The 11,363-nt window shown below is 64.0% G+C and overlaps 2 protein-coding genes across 7 annotated transcripts; one reads left to right on the top strand and one right to left on the bottom strand.

Moving 5' to 3' along the window:
* Window positions 1-237: 237 nt before the first annotated feature.
* On the bottom strand, window positions 238-6,198 carry EMC10 (ER membrane protein complex subunit 10). Of its 2 annotated transcripts, XM_037819824.1 has the most exons (8): window positions 6,041-6,198; window positions 5,290-5,362; window positions 4,498-4,607; window positions 2,962-3,066; window positions 2,463-2,644; window positions 2,277-2,370; window positions 1,272-1,358; window positions 1,016-1,072 (listed from the first exon to the last, which is right to left on the bottom strand). In XM_037819824.1, exons 1-7 carry the CDS (start codon window positions 6,152-6,154, stop codon window positions 1,272-1,274), a joined length of 765 nt encoding a protein of 254 aa, XP_037675752.1. In that variant the 5' UTR covers window positions 6,155-6,198; the 3' UTR covers window positions 1,016-1,072. The 2 variants fall into 2 exon arrangements, with proteins under 2 accessions (XP_037675751.1, XP_037675752.1); XM_037819823.1 differs by lacking the exon at window positions 1,272-1,358 and having other exon boundaries at window positions 238-1,072.
* An 81-nt stretch (window positions 6,199-6,279) lies between these two features.
* On the top strand, window positions 6,280-11,362 carry FAM71E1 (family with sequence similarity 71 member E1). 5 transcript variants are annotated; one of them, XM_037819826.1, is made up of 5 exons: window positions 6,280-6,573; window positions 6,923-7,041; window positions 7,414-7,544; window positions 10,175-10,418; window positions 10,988-11,362. In XM_037819826.1, exons 1-5 carry the CDS (start codon window positions 6,390-6,392, stop codon window positions 11,042-11,044), a joined length of 735 nt encoding a protein of 244 aa, XP_037675754.1. In that variant the 5' UTR covers window positions 6,280-6,389; the 3' UTR covers window positions 11,045-11,362. The 5 variants fall into 5 exon arrangements, with proteins under 5 accessions (XP_037675754.1, XP_037675755.1, XP_037675756.1 ...); XM_037819827.1 differs by having other exon boundaries at window positions 10,272-10,418; XM_037819828.1 differs by having other exon boundaries at window positions 6,941-7,041.
* The last annotated feature ends 1 nt before the right edge of the window (window position 11,363 follows it).

An 11,363-nucleotide genomic window follows, 5' to 3' on the forward strand; every position in this document is an offset into this window, starting at 1 on the left:
TGGGGGGCGGCGCCCCTGCTCACAGAGAGCTCCCCACCTGCCACGGTCACCCCACCAATGGGCTCATGTCCCGGGGAAATGACTCCAACTCACATGGGAAAGGGCCTGTGCGCACTCCCGGGGCATCTGACCACGCGGGGCAGGGAGCGGCTCGACGCGGAGCTTGTGGGGAACAGCCCAGCAACGGCCGCGCCGCAGGGCAGCCGCTGGGAGATTACTTCTCACAGCACTTCCACATTGTGATAAACTGTTGATGTTTATAAATTAGGGGAAATAAGGGGGGAGGGGGAGATGGAGAGCAGACAGCCCGGCACCTGCCCCTGAGACGGCCCAGGGGGAGTGGGAGAAAGGAACTCTGAAATGCTGTTTCCAGCCTTGCATTCCTTCACTGAATTTTTCTTTTCAACTTGAAACACTTTCTCAAGCCCAGAGACCCACGACGGCCTGGCCTCCTGAGGGCAGGGCTCTGACTCTCAGAGTCCGGGCGCTGGGGAGACAGAGGGCACCCGGGGGGCAGGGCAGGAGAGGATGAGCACCCGGGGGAGCCCATGCCCCAGCCCATCCCAGGGGCCACAAGCTCCAGGCCAGGCCCCAGCATCCCCGGGGGAAGAGAGCGCAAGCTCGTGTCCCAGCGCAGGATCAGACAAGCTGGGGGGCAGACCAGGTGAGGACGCCAATGACAAAGGCACAGAGGCTGGGGAGAACACGGCATGCTCCCGGGACGCGTGGGCTCGGCAGGGGAGAAGGGACAGGGCAGAGCGGCCACCAGACTGGGGCCTTGGACTCTATCCTGTGGGCAAAGGGGACAGCGGGGGGCCCAGCAGGACACCTACCAGCCACTCCGCCCGCAGGGGCGCAGCCTGTCGGCTCCCACGGACAATGGCGGGGCTGGCACCAGCGCGGGGAGGGCCCATCCTTGGGACGACAGAGGACGTGGGGGGCTGGGGGTGGTGTTGACCCAGGGACCTCACCGGCCGCCGCCCCCACCGCCTCCGCCGCCCCCACCCTGGCCCCCCGCGTCCGGGGCCCCCGACATCATGAGGAACAGGACGACAGGAACGATGTACATCCACTGTGGGCAGAGAAGAGGGGAGCGGGCAGGACAGACAGACACACAGACAGGACAGAGGTGAGTTTGGGCATCCTTGGGCCCCACCCTGGCGCCAAGTGGGGAGGTGGAGGCAGGGGGCCGGTGAGGGGGAGGCCGCGGGGGAGGCACCCAGGTCCCCTAGTCACTACGGGGGTGGGGAGGTGGGGGGCTGGGTCCTCACTCAGGCCTCCTGCGGCGGTGGCGCGGGCCCCGGGGCAGCAGGACGCAGGGCTGTGAGCAACACGGCCCCCCCCAGGATGAGGTGCCACTGAGGAGGGAGGGGAGCACGGTCAGGCCGGCCGTGGGGTCCTGCGGCCAGCGGGGTGGGGGACCCTCGAGTGGGCAGGCGGCAGGACGGATGGGGCAGGGGGCCTCGGGGGGACCTCAGGAGCCACCAGCAAAGTTACGAGGCCCTGGTGGGCACAGCCACAGCCAGCATCCTCCCGGCCCCTCCACCGGCTCATCCCGCCTGGGCCGGGCTCTGGGCTGAGCAGGGGGCCTGCAGCGCAGGGCGGGGGGCTCCTGACTTCCCCGACGGAGTCCAGGACCCTGGGCCCAGCCGCACACACTCCCCAGCCCCTCTGCTTCCAGGCCTGCTGGACACCCCTACCCGGAGCCCTGCCACCCCCAAGTGCCCCTCTCCACATGCCTCCCAGGCTCCCCCAGACCTGGCCCTTCTCTGCTTCCTCCCTTAGGCGCGGCCCAGCCTCCCTCCCCACCTCCCCGGGGCCTCACCCTCCTCCCGGCCTCCGCCTGCCCCGAGAGCTGCCCCCGGCCCTCCACACTGCACTTCCTCCTGACAAGCCGGGGACCCACCCGTGCCCACGTCTGGCACCCCTTCCCCTCAGGCCCGCCCTGGGAGCCCCTGAGGTTTGTTTTCCTGGGTCCCACACCGTGCCCCAGGGCTGGCAGTCTGCTCAGCCTGGATGCCCCCTGACGCTTTCACAAGCTGGCAGCACAGGGGTTGGGGGGGCACCTAGGGGTCCACAGCCCTCACCCTGCTCCACCCAGGCCAGCACAGTGCCGGAGGGACAGCCCGGGCCCCAGGGGAGACCCGGAGGCCCCACACGCAGGAGGCCGGAGGCCCGGGGCGCCGACCCCAGGAGTGAGGGCCGCGGGGTGGGGGAGGACGGGGGCACCCAGCCCAGGGTCCCTCAGGCAGGAGGTGCGGAGGAGCCCCACTCACGTATTTGGCGAAGAAGGACTTCTGCTCCTGGGGGTTCTTGGCCTTCTGGGCCTGCTCCATCTCCAGGCGCTCGATGAAGGCCGCTGTCTCGGGGCTGGGCCGGGAGGGAAGCAGAGCCGGTGAGGGGTGCGCAGACCCTGAGGCTGCGGGGCGGGTTCAGCCCAGGGGACCCAGCCGGCGCCTCACCCCGGGGCCGTGGCCGGCGGCTGCAGCTGCACCGTGGTGTTGAACAGCTCCAGGTCCACGTCCTCCACCTCGTGGCCCCGGCAGCCCCCGGGGTGCGTCACCACTGACACGCCCACCACGTTGCCGGCCACGTCCACGTGCAGCGTCAGCTGGTCCGAGAGGTGCGACTCCACCAGGGAGCACTGCGGGGGGCAGGGGAAGTCGGGGGCCGCTGCCCGAGCTGCACTCAGCCCCAGGGCTCCCCCAGCATCTGCTGAAACCCCCCATGGCCCCTGGTAGAACGCCCAGCCCAGGAGCCTTGTCAGGGCCACTAAGCACCCACCAACCCGGTCATCCCCCCACACAGGGAGACCCCAAAGGGAAAGGCCAGGTCTGGATCCTCCTGTCCGCTCCTGGCTGACTTGAGGTCCCAGAAACACCGGGGGCTTGCGAAGGAGGGCACTAGACAAGGTGGGTGGGGGAAGTGAGGACAGGGGCTGGGTCCCCGTCACAGTCTCACCGCGGGGACGAAGGAGGAGACGTAGCCAGCAGCTTCTGGGCCGTCGGGGGCTCCAGGCCGCCGCGGGACCCGCACACGGTAGAGGCCGTTCAGGGCGGCCACGTCCTGCAGGCAGGGCAGAGGGGCACGGTGAGAGGGACATGTGCAGGGACTCCGCCCGGAAGACCCTTCCCCAGCCCTGCCACACAGCACCCCACACTCCCAGCTGGGTCCAGGACTCTTCCATGGGGTGATGCCAGGAGCGGCCGGGGCAGCCCACCTCGGGGGGAAGCCTAGCTCAGTGACAGAGCAAGGCTGAGTCCTGGGGACACGGTTCCCGAGGCTGGATCCAGCTGCACCTGACGCCAACCCCGTGCCTGGACAGTTACACAAGCCAATAAATTCTCTCCAGGGCCTAAGCCAGTTGGAGGAGGATTCTGTCCTGAGACAAAGAGCAGGCAGGCAGCACCAACCCACCCCGGGCAGCCCCTCACCCCTCCTCTGGGCTCCCACAGCCCCTGGGCCCTCAGAGAACCAGTCATGACTGCCCTGCAGGCAGGCCAGGGCCCTTGTGAACGTCGTCCCCGAATGCAGGGCCCTCAGCCACTTCCATTAAAACATGGACCCTGCGGCAGCGCCTCTGTGTGTGGGGCCAGGCACCCTTGGGGGATGGCCCAGGACTGACCCATCCTGGGGTCCCCACACTTGCCCAGCCCAGCGCCAGGCCCACGGGGGGCTTCTATCAGCTGATGCAGAGCATCAACATGCAACTCGGAGATGACACAAGTCACGGACCAGGGTGATACAGACCATAAACAGTGAGATGGCTACTGGGGGAGCCGGGCGCATGTAACTGGGTGCCGCATGGGACAGGCCGGCTGGCTGGATCTCTTAGAGGCAGTTCCGTGCCCCATTAGTCCTTCCCCGACATCTTTCACAAGGGCACCCCTGGGCTCATGGCCGCCCAGAATGAAGCCCACAGCGCCTGCCTCCCTTACACCCAGTCACTGGGTGGAAGTGGCTTTGGTGAGCTTTCCTAAAAACATGGCTGCCCCCTCTGCCCTTCTTCCCCCCTTCCTGGGTCCTGCCACCTAAACACCAGCCGGGGCCTGGTGACCCTCTTGTACCGCCCAGCCCTCAGTAGGATGAGCCAGGGCTCAGGGGGCTCGGCCCTTGGGCAAGTCAAGAAGCAAGACCACCAGAGAGAGAAGTAACCTCTTGTTTCACCACAGCTACTCTGCAGATCCCTTCCTCCTCCTGAGCAAATCTCACCCTGACTGATCAAGAAATGTCTTGGCTGAATCCAGTAGACTGAGAAGAATCATGGGGAAACTATGGGGTGGAGGGGGGACTGGGGAGGCACGTGCTGTGCTCCAGAGTGCAGAGAGCAAGGCTGGGAGGACCACAGGGGACAGAGGGTGAGGCTGGGAAGGCGCTAGGGTCCCCTCTGGACCTGGAAAAGCTCGCTATGCCCAGGCAACATGACACAGAGGGCAGCCTGCAGGGAGAGCTTGCCGGACATCCGCCCCCTGGCCAAGCCCCAGGGCCCCACCTCACCCGGAGCCGACCCCGTTCCTCCTCGCTCAGCTGACGCTGCGACAGAGACAGGGTGCCATCCTGCTGGTTCCACAGCAGCGAGCCCCGCTTCTGGAAGTGGGCACCATCATCTGCGGGGAGCCTGGGTTCAGCATCCACCCTCCTACCGCACCCCTCACCCCCAGACACCCGCTTTCCAACAGTGGCTTCACCTCCACCCTGAGTCACCAGGTCACTTCCTCATCCTGAGCCCTGTTTTCCCACCCTCTCCAGGGCCTGCTCTCCCACACGCACAGGGCAGTCAGCAGCAGACACCTGAATGCAACCTGAGCTCTGCTTCTGCCTCGCCAGGTGACCAGGATAAGGTCACGTAACCTGAGCCTCAGTTACTCCAGCTGCAAAATACTGGGGGTGACGGGGGGGACACAACTCAAAGCCTCCCAACTGCGTGGCTGGGTCAGCACCGGCGGAGCTGCTCTTGGAGTGGATTCCAGGATGGAACAAGCCCGCCACAGGACTGGTTGCAACTGTCATCTCACTTCAGGAAGTGGGGAGGACACTAACATTTACTGCCTCCAACTCGAGAGGCTGGCTGAAGCCATAGGTGCAAAGCACCTGGCCAGCGAGGGGTGCCAGCAACCGGCAACTGCCTGGAGAAAGAAGTCTGCTCTGAAAGTGGTCCTGGTGCACTTTGTCCTTAGGGAGGACTTTTTGCAACTGGCTGGCGAGTCTCTCACCGGATGGCGCCCTGACAGAGTATGGACTTCGAGGAGCCCCGCGTTAAGTGTCCGGGGCTGCGGTTCCTGCACTCACCGATCTCAAACGAGTGTTCCAGCAGCAGCGCCACTGTGCCACAGCCCTCGCTCTCGCGGCCATCCACCCCGGCCTGCAGGGTAGAGAGACACACCCCAGGTGAGAACCACCCGAGCACTCGGCAGAGCAGGACCCACGGACCCCAGGACAGGCAGATCCTTATTGTCACATCATCTCCTATGGCTGACACTTGCCCGCGATTCCACCGGGAACCGCCCACTGCATGAATATTCATGAGCTAGGTGCTGTCCCTAGAAAATCAGAGCCTACAAACACGGGGACCTCGTTGCCAGGGCAACCATCTCCAGGTCACCTTCCAGCTCGAGTTAAGGGACACGCTCCGTCACCTACGGCTCACCTCCATGCAAATGTCCAAGTACTTCTTTGCACAGCCAAGATGCCGCTCGAGTCCCGCTCCGATCTTGCATATTCTCTTTCTCCAGCCTCCCAAATTCCTCCCCCTCTGCAGCCTCCCCCGACCCACGCCCTCGCACCTGCACGTCGAAGGATGCGCGAGCTCGGGAGCCGCCTCACGCCTCTGCACAAGCTGCAGCAGCCCCCACACCCCCGCCATTCCTCTCAGTCCCCCGGGGCGGCCCATTGTCCTCACCCCACGCCCGGGCGCAGCCTTGTTCCTCAACTGGTTCTCACCTCTTTCCTCTCGGCCCCGAGGCCACCCTGACCTACCCGAAGGCCCTGGACCCGGGATTTCCGCCGGCCCCGCCCCCATGCACGGCCAGTGCGTTCTCACCCCCCGTGTCGCGACCCCGGCCCGACAGCCACTGCCCCGGGCCCGACTGGGCGCCGTCGCCGCCACCAGCAAGAGTAGGAGCGGCCAACCGGTGCCCGTGCCGGCCGCCGCCATTGCAGCCAGTTCCCACTAGCCAAGGGGCGGGGCGCAGCCGCGCGCCGCGGAGCACGCCGGGAGGACGTCCGCAGTTCGCCGCCCGTGCGCCTGCGCCGCTCCCGAGCGCCTGCGCACTGGCTCCTGCCGGCCACCGGGCCCTGGGGTCACCCGGCTTCCGCCCCTCTCTACTTGGTCTTCAGGCACCGCCCCCTCGTATGACGTCACCAGCTCGGAGGGGCCAGGTCCTTTCTAGATGACGTTGCGTGGCCCCGCCCACCGCCTTGTGACTCCACAGAGCCCGCGGCCCCGCCCCCTTTTGCTCCGGGGACTCTTCTCGCCGCGCCCCGCAAGGGGCGGGGGCGTTGCGATGAAGCGGGGCGGCAAGCAAAGGCTGGCCCTTGGTGGAGCAGGTGAGGCGGGACCAGATGGGAAGACAGGTGAGAGACGGAGCGGGGCGGGGCCAGGTGAGGGGATCCAGGGGCGGGAGCCAGGTGAGGGAACTGGATGTAGGAACCAGGTGAGGGAGCCAGGTGCAGGATCCAGGTTAGGGTGCCAGGTGTGGGAACCCAGGTGAAGGAACCAAGTGAGGGAACTGGATGTGGCAGCCAGGTGAGGGAGCCAGATGCGAGAACCAGGTGAGGGAACCAGGTGTGGGAGTCAGGTGCAGGAACCAGGTGAGGGATGGGCCAGATTATGCCACCCTTAGCTGGGAGCTACCTCGGGCTTACCTGCTGGGGGTCCCGGGTGCAGCCTCCTGAGATAGACCCCTAAGTTTCACCCCTCTAGAAAGACCCCTGGTTCCAGCCTGTCCCAGGTGCCGGCCGGGACGGCTCCAACGCCACCTCCTGAGCGGCGAGTTCGACCAGCTGCGCGACTTCCCCATCTTTGAGAGCAACTTTGTGCAGGTGTGGAACCCCGAGGCCCCTCAGCCCCACAGCCTTGGCCTGACCCCTGACCTCTGACCACATCCCCCTAATGTCCATCTGGCAGATTCCTGACTTCCAACTCCTCATAACATGGAACCTTGGACCCCCCCCCCATACTTCCTGTCCTTTAGCTTCCCTGTGAACTCTGACCTCTGACTGCTGGCTCAGTTTCCCTGACTTCACAGCCATATGATTCCTGACCTTTGGTCCCAGGATGTCTGACCCCTTATCTGATCTTTGTCTCGCCTGGTTCATGGTCTTTAAACCCCCCCCCCAAGTTCCCTGACCTCTGATCCCTTCCCAATTCTGCCCCCACCTTTCCTACCTCTAACCTCTGACCTCCAACACCAGGTAACCCGACTGGGAGAAGTCGCCAACAAGGTCACCATGGGGGTTGCAGCCTCCAGTCCCGCCCTGGAACTCCCCGACCTGCTGCTGCTGGCAGGCCCCGCCAAGGAGAACGGACACCTGCAGCTCTTTGGGTGACTGTCCCCAGCCCGACCTAGACACCAGCATCCCACCCTGAGCACCCTCCTCTCCCCTAGACAACCACCGGGAGCTTGGGGGGCAGCAGCCCTCTCCGGGAGGAGGAGGACAGAGTGGTCCACAGGGACTAAATACCCAGAGCAGGAGGAGGTGGCCGTTTAGGCAGCACCCAGTGCCCCCTAGTCTGTGCACATAGTTCATCTCTGGCCTCCCAGGGTGGGGCCCCGCAAGCTCAGAGAGGGGAGCCTTTCACCCAGGGATCAGTGTGGGGCTGGGACTCGAACCTCAGGCTCCTCGGGATTGCCGACCTCAGAGTTCTCGAGCTCCTGGGCCAACTGCACCCGCCCCTTCAAGTTCATGTATCACACTGGAAAAGAACTGACATGCTCTGAAGTACAAAACACACGGAGCACAAAATAGGGCTTTCCCCCTTCCTAGCCTCCTGCCCGCCCTCTCCCCCCTCCGCCCACTCCAGCTACAAATACGAAACCTTCACAGGTGTATATTTACAGGAACAGTCTGTCAGCGCCTTTCACTTTTCTGACCACGACTCACTGTCAGTTACAAAGAAAGAAAGGGACAGGGAGGGAGGGAGAGCAGAAGGAAGGAAGAGGGGGAAGGAGGAAGGGAGGAATAAAGAGAAGAATGGAAAGGTACACTGGGACATTTACACACGTGTCCGCAATCCTTTGTCCAATTCTGAAGTCCAAATGTGTTTTTTGACACACAGTTGATGGCAGAGTCCTCTTCTGACCGGAACTAATTTGAGGCTGTTAGTGAAACAGTTGTGCCCAGTAGCAGTCCTCTGCAGAGGCCTGGCACACCCTGACATTTTCTCTGCCATAATATTCCTTTTCTTTTAAATGCAAGGTGTGTCCCCCATTGATTTCCCACTCCCTAAGGAATCCTGACCTGCGGTTGGAAAAGCGCCTGCTGGTGGTGCTGGGGACTGACTCTGACCTCATAACCTTCAGCCCTCTAGCCACCCCCTCCCCCCAATAAACATGCCACGAAATAAAAACCGTTGAGCTTGCTCTGAAATGCACACTCTCAGGACATACCCCCCAGCCCCCCACTTCTAACCGGGTTCAACCCCTGAGCTATTCTGGGGCCCCCTCTCTTTAACAAGAGCAGTACGTACATGCTGTATGCCACTTCTCCAGCCACTGCCCCCCTTGTCACACAATCCTGGAACTCATTTCATATCATGCAAGTGCAGCCCGCAGACACCCCTCAGACATCACAGTCTGATAAGTGGACACCGAGCTGGTGTCACAACGCGGCAGGGAACCTTCTTGAGCAAATGTCTGCTTTCGGACAGTCTGCCGTCAAATCCTGGCCTCACCTCTTCTCCACTCTCTCAGGCCAGGCTCTCTACCTGCCTGTGCCTCAGTTTCCTCATCTGGAAGTGAGGATAAGAGGGGACCCCGCCTTCCAGGGCCATCGGGAGGAACTGAGTTAATATTTGTGAAGCACAGAGTAAGCACCCCATAAACACGAGCCGTTATTTTTCCCTCTGGGGACATAATAATTAAAGGAGTCGCCCACCAGCGTGCCCTGAGCTTGTGGCCAGTGTCTTGGGGACACCCTCCTGCATACACCTGCACGCCCACATGAAGGTACACATAGGGGCAATTCCCAGAGGGCGCCAGAGGGGGTTAGGACATGGACGACCAGGGTTCAAATCCCGGCTGTGGGACCTGCCGTTTGTTGACTCAGTTTCCTCGTCTTCCTTGTTGGACCTTGAATCGGGCTCAGTGCCACACCAGGGGCCTGGACGATCTGTTTACTCAAATGCCCTCAGTGAAAAAACTGGGGAGGGAGACAAAGTGAATAACCGTGTGTCAGAGGGTGATGTCCGGGCACACATATGACAGAGAGGGGCCTGGGGAGTTCCGGAAGGGCGGGCGCCGTTGTGAAAGGGGCCACTTGACGAGGACCCGAGGCAGATGACGGGGCAAGCCTGGGGTGACTGCAGGAGCAGTGCAAGGGCCCCGAGGCAGGGGCCAGCCTGGCCGTGTAACAGCAGCGAGGAGGCAGGTGTGGCCGCAGCCGAGGGAGCGAGGGGAGAGGGAGCAGGGCAGCGCCTGCGGGCCTGGGGACCCCCGTGAGGGCTTGACTTGAATTCCCAGGGCCGCCGGCTTAGACGCTCACCGGCGCCCTCTCGCGGCCCGTGGGGGGCAGACTGCGGGGTCCGGATGGGGAACCCCGAGCCCTCAGGGGCGGTGGGATGTGCATACATTTTGCAGGCGGAGCCATCGGGACTTGCTGACAGAACTGGATGAGGTTGTGAGAGTCAGGAGCGGCTCCATGATTTCTGAGCAAGGGGGAGGATGTAGCTGAGAGGGGGAAGACAGCGGGGCAGGTTTGGGTCGGGGGGAAAGGTCAGGAATTTGGAGTTTGGGCATGTTCTGTGTTTGATGCGATGCAACATGGGAGCTTCAGGGAGGCAGTTGTATATTCGAGTCGAGAGAGGACCACACTGGGGAGACCCAAATGTGAGTCACCCTACGGAGGGATTTTATTCCAGGGGCGCGATTAGCCAAAGAGGCTTCCTGCCTGGGCGCCGGGGAGAATGGGGAGACAGGGCGGGCGGGGAGCTGAGGCCGCCCCTTGCACCCGCCAGGCTGTTCCCCCTGCAGTTCGTCCAGCTCTTCGTGCACGACGAGGGCCGCTGGCAGCTCAAGGTCAAGCTCCGCACGGGCCGCTCCTTCTACCTGCAGCTGCGGGCCCTGCCGGAGACCGGCGACCGCGAGTTCGGCCAGTGGGTGCGGCTGCTCTACCGCCTGCGCTTCCACTCGCCCCAGGAGGACTCGGCGCTCGAGGACCGCGAGGAGGAAGAGGCGGCGGCTGGGGGGCGGGGCCAGAAGGTAACGGGAGGCGGGGCCGAGCGCGGGGCGGGGCGGGGCGGCGGTAAGGAGGGGCTTGGGGGCAGGAGAGTTGGGACCTGGGGGCTGGACTCTTGGGTCTGAGGGAGGAGGGGCTGGGGGCCCGGACCCCGGGTCTGAGGGAGGAGGGGCTGGGGGCCCGGACCCCCGGGTCTGAGGGAGGAGGGGCTGGGGGCCGAGACACCTGGGTCCTTAAAGAGTGAAGCTGAGGGTAGACGGCAGCAGGTTCTCAAAGCAGGGTGTCAGCGCCCCTAGCCTGGGTGGCCGTTTTTCTAACCGGGGATCCCCTGGCAGCCTCTCTGCCCTTGACCTTGGCAGTGGGGCCTGGGGCGTGGCTGTCTGGGCCTGAAGGGGTGGGGGCTGCAGGGCCAGATGCCCAGTGCCTGGGGGAGGGGACGGGCGCCAGCCCTTGCAGGTGGTGGCACTAGAACCTGCGTGGCCTCTTCTTCTGGAGACACCCCCTCCCCCTGCCTTCCCTGCCCTCCCGAAACCCCCTCGTGCCCCTCCCCCAGCCATGTCAAGGCCTGAGACAGACTCCCTCTTGTTCCCAGCCTCCAGCCATGGAAGCCAGACTTGACCCAAAGGTCTCAGAACTCTGGGGACTGTGATTCTCCAAATGTCCTTCCAGTTCACCAAAGGACCAAAGAGGAAAATGCCCTCTCTCGGGGCAGGACAGATGAATCAATAAAGTGAATAAAGCTTGGCCAACGACGAGCCACCAACCAGGTGTCTCGCCATGTCACCCACCCAAGACGCCACCGGCCTCCGCCCCAGCGTGGTCCTCGGTCCTCCGTGGCTGCCTCCCCGGGCGCATGCCACGCAGCGGCCGCTGCGCAACCAGGTGGCCTCACCCGCGCGGCCGTGGGTTCCACCTTGACCCCGGGGAGTTGCCTCATAAAGTCGCTGTTGCAAGATGGCTGCCTCCAT

Source organism: Choloepus didactylus, chromosome 27 (genome assembly GCF_015220235.1).
Source record: "Choloepus didactylus isolate mChoDid1 chromosome 27, mChoDid1.pri, whole genome shotgun sequence".
In the NCBI taxonomy this organism is placed as follows: Eukaryota; Metazoa; Chordata; class Mammalia; order Pilosa; family Megalonychidae; genus Choloepus; species Choloepus didactylus.